Consider the following 15,956-nt stretch of genomic DNA (forward strand, 5'->3'; position numbering starts at 1 on the left):
TACAGTCAGTGGGTGGACATAAATCAAGGTCGAGTACGATATCTTATCTTGCTGCGCTTATAAGAAGTTTGCAATTTTTATGCTTTTGCATTTGATCTCTGGATAACCAGTTGAATCTCCTGAGTATTAGACAAGCTGTGACTATTACACTTGTTGTGTAAACCCCTATGACTTATGACAGGTGTATAAAATGTCACCAGTGTCTCTAGGCTTAGCAGCATTGTACAGTAGTGAGCTGCTCTTCTCTATTCACCATTTCTCTATCGTCCTAGTGGATGCTGGGGTTCCTGAAAGGACCATGGGGAATAGCGGCTCCGCAGGAGACAGGGCACAAAAAGTAAAGCTTTAGGATCAGGTGGTGTGCACTGGCTCCTCCCCCTATGACCCTCCTCCAAGCCAGTTAGATTTTGTGCCCGGCCGAGAAGGGTGCAATCTAGGTGGCTCTCCTAAAGAGCTGCTTAGGAAAGTTTAGCTTAGGTTTTTTATTTTACAGTGAGTCCTGCTGGCAACAGGATCACTGCAACGAGGGACTTAGGGGAGAAGAAGTGAACTCACCTGCGTGCAGGATGGATTGGCTTCTTGGCTACTGGACATCAGCTCCAGAGGGACGATCACAGGTACAGCCTGGATGGTCACCGGAGCCTTGCCGCCGGCCCCCTTGCAGATGCTGAAGTAAGAAGAGGTCCAGAATCGGCGGCAGAAGACTCCTCAGTCTTCTAAAGGTAGCGCACAGCACTGCAGCTGTGCGCCATTTTCCTCTCAGCACACTTCACACGGCAGTCACTGAGGGTGCAGGGCGCTGGGAGGGGGGCGCCCTGGGAGGCAAATGAATACCTATTTTGGCTAAAAATACCTCACATATAGCCTCCGGAGGCTATATGGAGATATTTAACCCCTGCCAGAATCCGTTAAGAGCGGGAGACGAGGCCGCCGAAAAAGGGGCGGGGCCTATCTCCTCAGCACACAGCGCCATTTTCCCTCACAGAAAGGCTGGAGGGAAGGCTCCCAGGCTCTCCCCTGCACTGCACTACAGAAACAGGGTTAAAACAGAGAGGGGGGGCACTGATTTGGCGATATGCTTATATATATATTAAGATGCTATAAGGGAAAACACTTATATAAGGTTGTCCCTATATAATTATAGCGTTTTTGGTGTGTGCTGGCAAACTCTCCCTCTGTCTCTCCAAAGGGCTAGTGGGTCCTGTCCTCTATCAGAGCATTCCCTGTGTGTGTGCTGTGTGTCGGTACGTGTGTGTCGACAGGTAGGAGGACGATGTTGGTGAGGAGGCGGAGCAATTGCCTGTAATGGTGATGTCACTCTCTAGGGAGTCGACACCGGAATGGATGGCTTATTTAGGAAATTACGTGATAATGTCAACACGCTGCAAGGTCGGTTGACGACATGAGACGGCCGACAAACAATTAGTACGGTCCAGACGTCTCAAAAACACCGTCAAGGGTTTTAAAACGCCCGTTTACTTTAGTCGGTCGACACAGACACAGACAGGGACACTGAATCCAGTGTCGACGGTGAATAAACAAACGTATTCCTTATTAGGGCCACACGTTAAAGGCAATGAAGGAGGTGTTACGTATTTCTGATACTACAAGTACCACAAAAGAGGGTATTATGTGGGATGTGAAAAAACTACCATAGTTTTTCCTGAATCAGATAAATTAAATAAAGTGTGTGATGATGCGTGGGTTCCCCCCGATAGAAAATTATGGGCGGTATACCCTTTCCCGCCAGAAGTTAGGGCGCGTTGGGAAACACCCCTTAAGGTGGATAAGGCGCTCACACGCTTATCAAAACAAGTGGCGGTACCGTCTATATATAGGGCCGTCCTCAAGGACCAGCTGACAAGGCTGGAAAATATAATAAAAAGTATATACACACATACTGGTGTTATACTGCGGCCAGCGATCGCCTCTGCCTGGATGTGCAGAGCTAGGGTGGCTTGGTCGGATTCCCTGACTAAAAATATTGATACCCTTGACAGGGACAGTATTTTATTGACTATAGAGCATTTCTATATATGCGAGATGCACAGAGGGATATTTGCACTCTGGCATCATGAATAAACGCGATGTCCATAACTGCCAGAAGATGTTATGGACACGACAGTGGTCAGGTGATGCAGATTCCAAACGGCACAGTATGGCCGTATAAAGGAAGAGGACTTGTTTGGGGTCGGTCCATCGGACCTGGTGGTCACGGCAACTGCTGGAAAATCCACCGTTTTTTACCCTAAGTCACATCTCTGCAGAAAAAGACACCGTCTTTTCAGCCTCAGTCCTCTCGTCCCTATAAGATCATATCTGCCCAGGGATAGAGGAAAGGGAAGAAGACTGCAACAGGCAGCCTATTCCCAGGAACAGAAGCGTTCCACCGCGTCTGACAAGTTCTCAGCATGGCGCTGAGACCGTACAGGACCCCTGGATCCTACAAGTAGTATCCCGGGGGTACAGATGGGAATGTCGAGACGTTTCCCCTTCGCAGGCTCCTGAAGTCTGCTTTACCAAGTCTCCCTCCGACAAGGAGGTAGTATGGGAAAAAATTCACAAGCTGTGTTCCCAGCAGGTGAAAATTAAATTACCCCTCCTACTACAGAAAAGGGGTATTATTCCACACTATATTGTGGTACTGAAGCCAGAAGGCTAGGTGAGACTTATTCTAAAAAATTTTTTTTGAACACTTACAAAGGTTCAAATTAAGATGAAGTCACTCAGAGCAGTGATAACGAACCAGGAAGAAGGGGACTATATAGTGTCCCGGGACATCAGGGATGCTTACCTCTATGTCCCAAATTTGCCCTTCTCACTAAGGGTACCTCAGGTTCGTGGTGCAGAACTGTCACTATCAGTTTCAGACGCTGCCGTTTGGATTGTCCACGGCACCCCGGGGTCTTTACCAAGGTAATGGCCGAATTGATGATTCTTCTTCGAAGAAAAGGCGTCTTAATTATCCCTTACTTGGACGATCTCCTGATAGGGGCATAGTCCAGGGAACAGTTGGAGGTCGGAGTAGCACTATCTCGGATACTGCTACAATCAGCACGGGTGGATTCTAAATATTCCAAAATCGCAGCTGATCCCGACGACACGTCTGCTGTGCCTAGGGATGATTCTGGACACAGTCCAGAAAAAAGGTGTTTCTCCCGGAAGAGAAAGCCAGGGAGTTATCCGAGCAAGTCAGGAACCTCCTAAAAACAGTGCATCATTGCACAAGGGTCCTGGTAAAAATGGTGGCTTCCTACGAAGCAATTCCATTCGGCAGATTTCACGTAAGAACTTTTCAGTGGGATCTGCTGGACAAATGGTCCGGATCGCATCTTCAGATGCATCAGCGGATAACCCAATATCCAAGGACAAGGGTGTCTCTCCTGTGGTGGTTATAGAGTGCTCATCTTCTAGAGGGCCGCAGATTCGGCATTCAGGATTGGATGCTGGTAACCACGGAGCCCAGCCTGAGAGGCTGGGGAGCAGTCGCACAAGGGAAAAATTTCCAGGGAGTGTGATCAAGTATGGAGACTTTTCTCCACATAAATATACTGGAGCTAAGGGTAAATTTATAATGCTCTAAGCTTAGCAAGACCTCTGCTTCAAGGTCAGCCGGTATTGATCCAGTGGGAAAAACATCACGGCAGTCGCCCACGTAAACAGACAGGGCGACACAAGAAGCAGGAGGGCAATGGCAGAAACTGCAAGGACTTTTCGCTGGGCGGAAAATCATGTGATAACACTGTCAGCAGTTTTTCATCCCGGGAATGGAAACTGGGAAGCAGACTTCCTCAGCACGACCTCCACCCGGGAGAGTGGAAACTTCATTGAGAAGTTTTTTCCACATGATTGTAAACCGTTGGGAAATACCAAAGGTGGACATGATGGCGTCCCGTCTGAACAAAAAACGGGACAGGTATTGCGCCAGGTCAAGGGACCCTCAGGCAATAGATGTGGACGTTCTGGTAACACCGTGGGTGTACCAGTCGGTGTATGTGTTCCCTCCTCTGCTTCTCATACCTAAGGTGCTGAGAATTATAAGACGTAGAGGAGTAAGAACTATACTCATGGCTCCGGATTGGCCAAGAAGGACTTGGTACCCGGAACTTCAAGAGATGCTTACAGAGGTCTTATGGCCTCTGCCGCTAAGAAGGGACTTGCTTCAGCAAGTACCATGTCTGTTCCAAGACTTACCGCAGCTGCGTTTGTCGGCATGGCGATGGAAAGCCGGATCCTAAGGGAAAAAAGGCATTCCGGAAGAGGTCATTCCTACCCTGGTCAAAGCCAGAAAGGAGGTGACCGCACAACATTATCACCACGTGTGGCGAAAATTTGTTGCGTGGTGTGAGGCCAGGAAGGCCCCACAAAGAAATTTCAACTCGGTCGTTTCCTGCATTTCCTGCAAACAGGAGTGTCTATGGGCCTCAAATTGGGGTCCATTAAGGTTCAAATTCGGCCCTGTAAATTTTCTTCCAGAAAGAATTGGCTTCAGTTCCTGAAGTCCAGAAGTTTGTCAAGGGAGTATTGCATATACAAACCCCTTTTTTGTGCCTCCAGTGGCACTGTGGGATCTCAACGTAGTTCTGGGATTTCTCAAATCACATTGGTTTAAAACCAGTCAAATATGTGGATTTGCAGCATCTCACATAAAAAGTGACCATGCTCTTGGCCCTGGCCTGGACCAGGCGAGTGTCAAATTGGTGGTTTTTTCTCAAAAAAGCCCATATCTGTTTGTCCATTCGGACAGGGCAGAGCTGCGGACTCGTCCCCAGTTCTCTCCCTAAGGTGGTGTCAGTGTTTCACCTGAACCAGCTTATTGTGGTGCCTTGCACCTACTAGGGACTTGGAGGACTCCAAGTTGCTAGAAGTTGTCAGGGCCCTGAAAATATATTCCAGGACAGCTGGAGTCCGGAAAATCTGACTCGCTGTTTATACTGTATGCACCCAACAAGTTGGGTGCGCCTGCTTCTAAGCAGTCGATTGCTCGTTGGATTTGTAACACAATTCAACTTGCACATTCTGAGGCAGGCCTGCCACAGTCTAAATCGGTTAAGGCCCATTCCACAAGGAAGGTGGGCTCATCTTGGGCGGCTGCCCGAGAGGTCTCGGCATTACAACTCTGCCGAGCAGCTACGTGGTCAGGGGAGAACACGTTTGTAAAATTCTACAAATTGGATATCCTGGCAAAAGAGGACCTGGAGTTCTCTCATTCGGTGCTGCAGAGTCATCCGCACTCTCCCGCCTGTTTGGGAGCTTTGGTATAATCCCCATGGTCCTTTCAGGAACCCCAGCATCCACTAGGACGATAGAGAAAATAAGAATTTACTTACCGATAATTCTATTTCTCGGAGTCCGTAGTGGATGCTGGGCGCCCATCCCAAGTGCGGATTATCTGCAATACTTGTACATAGTTACAAAAATCGGGTTATTATTGTTGTGAGCCATCTTTTCAGAGGCTCCGCTGTTATCATACTGTTAACTGGGTTTAGATCACAAGTTGTACGGTGTGATTGGTGTGGCTGGTATGAGTCTTACCCGGGATTCAAAATTCCTCCCTTATTGTGTACGCTCGTCCGGGCACAGTACCTAACTGGCTTGGAGGAGGGTCATAGGGGGAGGAGCCAGTGCACACCACCTGATCCTAAAGCTTTACTTTTTGTGCCCTGTCTCCTGCGGAGCCGCTATTCCCCATGGTCCTTTCAGGAACCCCAGCATCCACTACGGACTCCGAGAAATAGAATTATCGGTAAGTAAATTCTTATTATTTGGTCTGAATCTCAAGTGCAAAATACATTTGTCTATGGTAACATTTCAGTGTTTACCATTACAGGTATTACTATCTTATTTCTTTTGTGTAGAATTCTGGTAGACTAGGTGCATAGAAGAGCTATATAAGCGATAATATCCCCTTTGCTTTGTGTATTGGCTCATGTTGTCTTCACTTTTTTTGTTTTTCAGCTGCTAGCTACTTTTTTAATTCAGTACGAGCGAATAAAAGGAGTACAGTCTTCAGGTGTACTGTTGAATTTCTGGATCATTGCTCTGCTCTGTGCCATAATAATCTTCAGGTCCAAAGTTCTCCATGCCTTAAAACCCGTATGTATCTCTTATAACAAAGTAATATTGATATTAGTGTGTATTTTTAATAAGGATGTTTTATAAATATTGATTAGTGTTTATTAAAGACATAAATGTATTAGTAAAATGCTGAATATTTCGTGTTGCCACATACACATTGTGCATGCATTTTGGATAAGACTGCAAGGGGTTAATAACTTTGTGTCCTGCTCCAATTTTCTAATAGGTTTCAGAATCCAGTACCATGTACCATGCCTAAACAGACTACACATCCTAAGCATGCTGCTACCACTTAAACAGGGCTGATACACGTGACCATTGACCATAGACATGATAGTTCTGTAAGGCAGGGTGTGATGATGACCTTCGCCTGGTACAAATGCTGGCAGCCATTAAACCTGGTTCCCAGGTGCATTCTGCGTTAGTCATGTCATCGCTGGCTTTTCCAGTAAATTATGGAGACCGTCTCTGACCGCTAGAATAAGGTTCATTATAAGGAGAGTGCGGCTGTATTTGAATAATATAGAGCAGGCCTGGCTAACCTGTGGCTCTCCAACTGCTGTGAAACCACACATCCCAGCATGCTTTGCCACAGTTTTAGCATTCCCTAATGGCAAAACTGGCTGGGCATGCTGGGACATGTAGTTTGACAACAGCTGGAGAGCCATAGGTTGGCCAGGCCTGATACAGAGTGTTTTAATGTTGTACATAGGAAATCTCCGCATCAGCATGAATCCTGTTTAGTCTAGACATTCCACAAGATAAACTGGGGAATGATGAGGCTTGTGAAAAGCTTAATAGAGGGGAGGACCGGATAGAACAACCTCTTCAACCTGTGGCCATCCAGCTGCTGTGGAACTACACATCCCAGCATGCCCTACCACAGTTTTGCTATTAAGTAATGCTAAAACTGAGACGGGACATGCTGGGATGTATAGTTCCACAGTATCTGCAGGGCCGCAGGTTGAAGACCCATGGGATAGAATTTTGCAGTGTGATGGGGAGGACAAAAGAGACTGGTGCAGTGATGGAGGGAGACAGAAGGGACTGGTGCAGTGTAATGGAGGGAGTACAGGATGGACAGATGCAGTGTGATAGGGAGGGCAGAAGGGACTGGTGCAGTGCGATGGAGAGAGTACAGGATGGACTAGTGCAGTGTGATAAGGAAGACACAAAGGGCTGGTGCAGTGTGATGGAGGGAGTACAGGATGGACAGTTGCAGTGTGATAGGGAGTGCAGAAGGGACTGGTGAGGTGAAATTAGAGCAAGGCAGGTGGTGGTGGGGGGCTGAAACAGTGATTATGGGGTGAGCACACGAGGATTTGGCACAGGTAAGATCTATGATCTTTCATTGTACATGGCCATTGCCAAGGAAAACAAAATGCTTAATTTTATTTTATCTAATACAAAAATAGGTAATAATTATTGGCTGGGTAAAGGATACACACTTTACCAAATCTCACCTTGTGCTTTGGGTGTAGCCAACTGATAACACCTACTCATGGTGAGATGTATCAAGCAGTGAAAACAGTGGTCAGGTGGAGAAGTTGCCCCAAGCAACCAATCAGGGATGAGCAGCAGCAGAAAGAGCAGAAAGAGAGGGTAGGGGTGCTTAGACTGAGGATGTTAGTTCCTTTTGCGAGTTAAATATAATTGAGTTCCCAAGAAGAGAGAGTAATATTTCTCTGACGTGCTAGTGGATGCTGGGTACTCCGTAAGGACCATGGGGAATAGACGGGCTCCGCAGGAGACTGGGCACTCTTTAAAGAAAGATTAGGTACTATATCTGGTGTGCACTGGCTCCTCCCTCTATGCCCCTCCTCCAGACCTCAGTTAGAATCTGTGCCCGGCTCGAGCTGGTTGCACACTAGGGGCTCTCCTGAGCTTCTAGTAAAGGAAGTATTTGTTAGGTTTTTTATTTTCAGTGAGATCTGCTGGCAAAAGACTCACTGCTACGAGGGACTTAGGGGAGAGAAGCGAACCTACCTGCTTGCAGCTAGCTTGGGCTTCTAGGCTACTGGACACCATTAGCACCAGAGGGATCGAACACAGGCCCAGCCTCGGTCGTCCGGTCCCGGAGCCGCGCCGCCGTCCCCCTTGCAGAGCCAGAAGCAAGAAGAACATCCTGGAAATCGGCGGCTGAAGACTCCGGTCTTCATTAAGGTAGCGCACAGCACTGCAGCTGTGCGCCATTGCTCCCTATGCACACCACATACTCCGGTCACTGATGGGTGCAGGGCGCTGGGGGGGGGCGCCCTGGGCTGCAATTAGAGTACCTTACATGGCGAACAGCACATAATATAGTCTAATAAACTATATATGTGCAAAAATCCCCCGCCATAATATAAATATAAGAGCGGGAGAAGTCCGCCGAGAAGGGGGCGGGGCTATCTCCCTCAGCCAGCACACTGGCGCCATTTCCTCTTCACAGCTCCGCTGGAAGACAGCTCCCCAGGCTCTCCCCTGCAGTTTCCAGGCTCAAAGGGTAAAAAAGAGAGGGGGGGACTAAATTTAGGCGCAAACTGTATTTGTAAAGCAGCTATAGGGAAAATCACTTTGTGTTAGTGTAAATCCCTGATTATATAGCGCTGTGGTGTGTGCTGGCATACTCTCTCTCTGTCTCCCCAAAGGACTTTGTGGGGTCCTGTCCTCAGTCAGAGCATTCCCTGTGTGTGTGCGGTGTGTCGGTACGGCTGTGTCGACATGTTTGATGAGGAGGCTTATGTGGAGGCGGAGCAGGTGCCGATAAATGTGATGTCACCCCCTGCGAGGTCGACACCAGAGTGGATGGATATGTGGAAGGTTTTACACGACAGTGTCAACTCCTTGCATAAAAGGTTCGATGACATAACAGCTGTGGGACAGCTGGCTTCTCAGCCAGTGCCTGCCCAGGCGTCTCAAAGGCCATCAGGGGCTCAAAAACGCCCGCTACCTCAGATGGCAGACACAGATGTCGACACAGAGTCTGACTCCAGTGTCGACGAGGACGAGACTAATGTACATTCCACTAGGGCCATCCGTTGCATGATTACGGCAATGAAAAATGTGTTGCACATTTCTGACATTAACCCAGGTACCACTAAAAAGGGTATTATGTTTGGGGAGAAAAAGCAACCAGTAGTTTTTCCCCCATCAGATGAGTTGAATGAAGTGTGTGAAGAAGCGTGGGCTTCCCCCGATAAGAAACTAGTGATTTCTAAAAAGTTACTGATGGCGTACCCTTTCCCGCCAGAGGACAGGTTACGTTGGGAGACATCCCCGAGGGTGGATAAGGCGCTAACACGCTTGTCAAAAAAGGTGGCACTGCCGTCTCAGGATATGGCCGCCTTAAAGGAGCCTGCGGATAGAAAGCAGGAGGCTATCCTGAAGTCTGTATATACACACTCAGGTACTATACTGAGACCTGCAATTGCTTCAGCTTGGATGTGTAGTGCTGCAGCAGCTTGGTCCGATACCCTGTCTGAAAATATTGATACCCTCGACAGGGATACAATTTTGCTAACCATAGAGCATATTAAAGACGTAGTCTTTTATATATGAGAGATGCACAGAGGGATATTTGCCGGCTGGCATCTAGAATTAATGCAATGTCCATTTCTGCCAGGAGAGTATTATGGACTCGGCAGTGGACAGGTGATGCGGATTCTAAAAGGCACATGGAGGTTTTGCCTTACAAGGGTGAGGAATTGTTTGGGGATGGTCTCTCGGACCTCGTTTCCACAGCAACAGCTGGGAAGTCGACATTTTTACCTCAGGTTCCCTCACAGCCTAAGAAAGCACCGTATTATCAGGTACAGTCCTTTCGGCCCCAGAAAGGCAAGCGGGTTAAAGGCGCGTCCTTTCTGCCCAGAGGCAGGGGTAGAGGGAAAAAGCTGCACCATACAGCCAGTTCCCAAGAACAAAAATCCTCCCCTGCTTCCACTAAATCCACCGCATGACGCTGGGGCTCCACTGGTGGAGCCAGGTGCGGTGGGGGCCCGTCTCCGGAACTTCAGCGACCGGTGGGTTCGCTCACAGGTGGATCCCTGGGTTCTACAAGTGGTATCTCAGGGATACAAGCTGGAATTCGAGACGTCTCCCCCTCGCCGTTACCTCAAATAAGCCTTGCCAGCTACTGGCAGGTAGTGCTGGCGGCAATTCACAAGCTGTACCTCCAGCAGGTGATAATAAAAGTTCCCCTCCTTCAACAGGGACGGGGTTACTATTCCACAATGTTTGTGGTACCGAAACCAGACGGTTCGGTGAGACCCATTCTAAATTTGAAATCCTTGAACACTTATACAAGGAAGTTCAAGTTCAAAATGGAATCGCTCAGGGCGGTTATTGCAAGCCTGGAAGAGGGGGATAACATGGTATCACTGGACATCAAGGATGCTTACCTACATGTCCCCATTTACCCACCTCACCAGGTGTACCTCCGTTTTGTGGTACAGGACTGCCATTACCAATTCCAGACGTTGCCGTTTGGTCTGTCCACGGCACCGAGGGTATTTACCAAAGTAATGGCCGAAATGATGATACTCCTTCGAAAGAAGGGAGTTATAATTATCCCGTACTTGGACGATCTCCTTATAAAGGCGAGGTCCAGGGAGCAGTTGTTGGTCGGAGTAGCACTATCTCAGGAAGTGCTACAACAGCACGGCTGGATTCTGAATATTCCAAAGTCGCAGCTGGTTCCTACGATGCGTCTGCTGTTCCTGGGTATGATTCTGGACACAGAACAGAAGAAGGTTTTTCTCCCGGAGGAGAAGGCCAAGGAGTTGTCATCTCTGGTCAGAGACCTCCTGAAACCAAAACAGGTGTCTGTGCATCACTGCACGCGAGTCCTGGGAAAGATGGTAGCTTCTTACGAGGCAATTCCATTCGGCATGTTCCATGCAAGGATCTTTCAGTGGGATCTGTTAGACAAGTGGTCCGGATCGCATCTTCAGATGCATCGGCTGATCACCCTGTCCCCGAGGGCCAGGGTGTCTCTGCTGTGGTGGCTGCAGAGTGCTCATCTTCTCGAGGGCCGCAGATTCGGCATACAGGACTGGGTCCTGGTGACCACGGATGCAAGCCTCCGAGGTTGGGGGGCAGTCACTCAGGGAAGAAACTTCCAAGGACAATGGTCGAGTCAGGAGGCTTCCCTACACATAAATATTCTGGAACTAAGGGCCATTTACAATGCCCTAAGTCAGGCAAAACCCCTGCTTCAAAACCAGCCGGTGCTGATTCAGTCAGACAACATCACGGCGGTCGCCCATGTAAACCGACAGGGCGGCACAAGAAGCAGGATGGCGATGGCAGAAGCCACAAGGATTCTCCGATGGGCGGAAAATCACGTGATAGCACTGTCAGCAGTGTTCATTCCGGGAGTGGACAACTGGGAAGCAGACTTCCTCAGCAGGCACGACCTCCACCCGGGAGAGTGGGGACTTCATCCAGAAGTCTTCCAGCTGATTGTAAATCGTTGGGAAAGGCCACAGGTGGACATAATGGCGTCCCGCCTCAACAAAAAGCTAAAAAGATATTGCGCCAGGTCAAGGGACCCTCAGGCGATAGCTGTGGACGCTCTAGTGACACCGTGGGTGTACCAGTCGGTTTATGTGTTCCCTCCTCTTCCTCTCATACCAAAGGTACTGAGGATAATAAGAAAGAGAGGAGTAAGAACTATACTCATCGTTCCGGATTGGCCAAGAAGGACTTGGTACCCGGAACTACAAGAAATGATCTCAGAGGACCCTTGGCCTCTGCCTCTCAGACAGGACCTGCTACAGCAGGGGCCCTGTCTGTTCCAAGTTTTACCGCGGCTGCGTTTGACGGCATGGCGGTTGAACGCCGGATCCTGATGGAAAAGGGCATTCCGGTTGAAGTCATTCCTACGCTGATAAAAGCTAGGAAGGATGTGACAGCAAAACATTATCACCGCATATGGCGAAAATATGTTGCTTGGTGTGAGGCTATGAAGGCCCCAACAGAAGAATTTCAGCTGGGTCGATTTCTGCACTTCCTACAGTCAGGAGTGACTATGGGCCTAAAATTGGGATCCATTAAAGTCCAGATTTCGGCCCTGTCCATTTTCTTTCAAAAAGAACTGGCTTCACTGCCTGAAGTTCAGACGTTTGTTAAGGGAGTGCTGCATATTCAGCCCCCTTTTGTGCCCCCAGTGGCACCTTGGGATCTCAACGTGGTGTTGGATTTCCTAAAATCACATTGGTTTGAGCCACTTCAGACCGTGGAGTTGAAATATCTCACGTGGAGAGTGGTCATGCTTTTGGCCTTGGCTTCGGCTAGGCGGGTGTCAGAATTGACGGCTTTGTCCTGTAAAAGCCCCTATCTGATCTTCCATATGGACAGGGCAGAATTGAGTACTCGTCCCCAATTTCTCCCTAAGGTGGTATCAGCGTTTCATTTGAACCAACCTATTGTGGTGCCTGCGGCTACTCGGGACTTGGAGGCTTCCAAGTTGCTGGACGTAGTCCGGGCCCTGAAAATCTATGTTTCCAGGACGGCTAGAGTCAGAAAGACTGACTCGCTGTTTATCCTGCATGCACCCAACAAGCTGGGTGCTCCTGCTTCTAAGCAGACTATTGCTCGCTGGATCTGTTGCACGATTCAACTTGCACATTCTGCGGCTGGACTGCCGCATCCTAAATCGGTAAAAGCCCGTTCCACGAGGAAGGTGGGCTCTTCTTGGGCGGCTGCCCGAGGGGTCTCGGCTTTACAGCTTTGCCGAGCTGCTACCTGGTCGGGATCAAACACGTTTGCAAAATTCTACAAGTTTGATACCCTGGCTGAGGAGGACCTTGAGTTTGCTCATTCGGTGCTGCAGAGTCATCCACACTCTCCCGCCTGTTTGGGAGCTTTGGTATAATCCCCATGGTCCTTACGGAGTACCCAGCATCCACTAGGACGTCAGAGAAAATAAGAATTTACTCACCGGTAATTCTATTTCTCGTAGTCCGTAGTGGATGCTGGGAGCCCGTCCCAAGTGCGGATTGTCTGCAATGCTTGTATATAGTTATTGCTTAACTAAAGGGTTATTGTTATGAGCCATCTGTTCAGTGAGGCTCAGTTGTTATTCATACTGTTAACTGGGTATAGTTATCACGAGTTGTACGGTGTGATTGGTGTGGCTGGTATGAGTCTTACCCTGGATTCCAAATCCTTTCCTTGTAGTGTCAGCTCTTCCGGGCACAGTTTCCCTAACTGAGGTCTGGAGGAGGGGCATAGAGGGAGGAGCCAGTGCACACCAGATATAGTTCCTAATCTTTCTTTAAAGAGTGCCCAGTCTCCTGCGGAGCCCGTCTATTCCCCATGGTCCTTACGGAGTACCCAGCATCCACTACGGACTAAGAGAAATAGAATTACCGGTGAGTAAATTCTTATTTTTTACCATAATGCCTGACAGTGGAGCCCAGCTGTGTGGAATTGGATGTGTCAAGGTATTCAGTATCTGTAATACATTACACAGTGCTTATATGAACAGGATGAAGCAATGCTGCCTGGGCCCTTAGATGTTTTCTCATTCAAATCCTTGCTGCAGGGTGCCAGTATAGATGTGTTCCGGGATGTCACATTCTACACATACTTTCTGCTGGTGATGGTGGAGCTAATATTGGCTGCCTTCCCTGACCAGCCTCCTCTCTTCTCCGAAAGAGTCAACAACCCCGTGAGTGTCCTCATTTCTATTACTACTTTCTAATCTTGGCTCTTACTTTTCCTTTGCTGTAATCTGAGAGGTAACCTAGGAAGCTATTTTCTGATTGCAGACAGGTCTCAAAAAATGATTTATTACTTGTGTATATACCGTATAGTGTGAAAGTTCTTAGAAGTTTATATATGGATTGGCAAAATATGCTAGCTTGACAGTGTACATAACTATAGAATAAAACAAATTAGTCTTTAAATAGAAGATGTCCAAATACAACAAATTAACTTTTTGCTTTAAGTTTATTAATCTTATTGGGCCTGATGCAGAATTGGAAGTAAATCTGGCATACTTTGCTGAAAAGAAGCGCGCACGGAAAGCTGCGTGGTTTTAGTTCACCTACAGAGCTATACAACTCTCCAGCTGTATCTAGTTATCATCAGAGCAGATACTAGTTGCAGAATTCACCAAACAAGCATATTTGTGCTTATGGCCGAGTCTGCATAGCACACATTTGTATGAACGGGACTTTACAGATATCCCTGACTGACTACACCACGCTAGCACCCAGTTCTGCCTCTTCAAGGGGCTGGATGCGATTGAAATTCTTAGGACTCGCATGTGCAGTTAGAATTTATGCAAGATGAACGCTGTAGGCAGGCATACTTTCAAATACAGATGTGTCCTTATACATCATTGCTGCAGTCCCGCCAACAGCCCTTCTTAACACACCAGGTCTCGTGAGATTCTGCTTGCATTGGGTGTCTTTTCTGCCAACGCGATGCGACTAGGATGCACCAGGAAACTGTGCTGATTAGTTTGATATGCAACACTTGTTTATATATGTGCTACTGAGTCTCTGACTCTGCATACAAGTGCTACATGTAGCAGCCACAGCTATTTTCCAATACAAGTTCCGTTCTGCTCCATATACAGACTGTCGCACACAGATATACAAGTGCCACGTATCATAGTTCACTGCATAGTCTCCTGGTGCATCCTAGTGACATTTGCATTGCGACTAAGATACGTTTTCGACAAAAAAGATGCCTGACGTTAGCAGAGTTGCACAGGACCTACCAGCTTATTCACGCTAGACATATCATGGCGTATTGAGGCTAGATGTATGAGAACACATCTTTAAGCATCAGTCCCACAGTGTTATAAATGTGATTTTAGGCTTTGTCATTTTAGCATGTTTCCGTAAACAGGTAATATCTTCAGATCATTTGATATTTCAGCATTATTTAGCAAGTAAGAGTATACGGGGATGATCAGCGCAAATTTATTTAACTGTAATTTATTGAATCCATTTACAATGTGCTTTAAATCTGTTTTTTGAAGCAAACATTTAACGTAATATTATAGGTCTATAAATTGCACAATTTATATTAAATGCAGTGAAAATGTACAATGTTTACAGCTGAAAAAACCCACATAGGCATATACTCTTAATGGCACTCAAGCGTATAAAGCCGAACTTATGTGATCATAATCATTGCAATTCCCGTTCTTCTAGGTTTTTCACATGGTTTCAGCATAGATTAACGTTTTTTTTTTTAAATATTAATTTTTTATTGTTTTACGGGTAAACAAAGCAGTTGGGATAGGGATACAGAAAGGAAAAGAGGGGGGGGGGTAAGGGGGAACACACATCAGTCAGCATAAAACAAAGTAACATAAAGAGTTTTATACAAGGCATTGAACATAAAAGGGGGACTGCAGGAGTCAATCATGCCTACATGAGATTCATGTTAAGCCCATAACAAATATACCTAGGTGTCCTGAGGGGGTGTGGAGATTGGAGGGCGACTATGCCAGTAAGTGGACCACGGATACCATCGGAGCAGCGGGGATGAGGAGGTAGAGGCATAGGCTACACCCGCTGTCTCAAATTCGTAATGTGATTGTACGACCATTTCTATTGCTGAGATATGGGGAGCCTCGGTAGAACGCCAAAGGCGAGCTATTGAAAGTTTTGTTGAGATAAGGATATGGCCTAGTATATAGCGATCACCTGGTGTTAAATCTCCGTAGTATAGGTGGAGGAGGGCCAGTCGTGGGTGAGGGGAAATATGGTGGCCTAAGACTGATTCTGAGGTGGAAGACCGATGTCCACAATGAGGTAAGTACAGGGCAGTCCCAGAAAATATGCATTAAAGTGCCGACCATTCCACAATTCCGCCAGCACATTTTGGTTGTAGAGGGTTGCATCACATGGAGGCGGGATGGGGTGAAATACAAG

At 47.6% G+C, this 15,956-nt stretch overlaps 1 protein-coding gene across 2 annotated transcripts in view; it reads left to right on the forward strand.

Moving 5' to 3' along the window:
* ABCC1 (ATP binding cassette subfamily C member 1 (ABCC1 blood group)) overlaps positions 1-15,956 on the forward strand; it is a 440,279-nt gene that overhangs the window by 159,575 nt on the left and 264,748 nt on the right. For both annotated transcript variants that reach the window (XM_063934377.1, XM_063934378.1), the window contains exons 4-5: positions 5,959-6,096; positions 13,607-13,732. In XM_063934377.1, the coding sequence (XP_063790447.1) occupies positions 5,959-6,096; positions 13,607-13,732 (264 nt within the window). The remainder of the gene's footprint in view (positions 1-5,958; positions 6,097-13,606; positions 13,733-15,956) is intronic.

This window comes from Pseudophryne corroboree, chromosome 7 (genome assembly GCF_028390025.1).
Source record: "Pseudophryne corroboree isolate aPseCor3 chromosome 7, aPseCor3.hap2, whole genome shotgun sequence".
NCBI lineage: Eukaryota > Metazoa > Chordata > Amphibia > Anura > Myobatrachidae > Pseudophryne > Pseudophryne corroboree.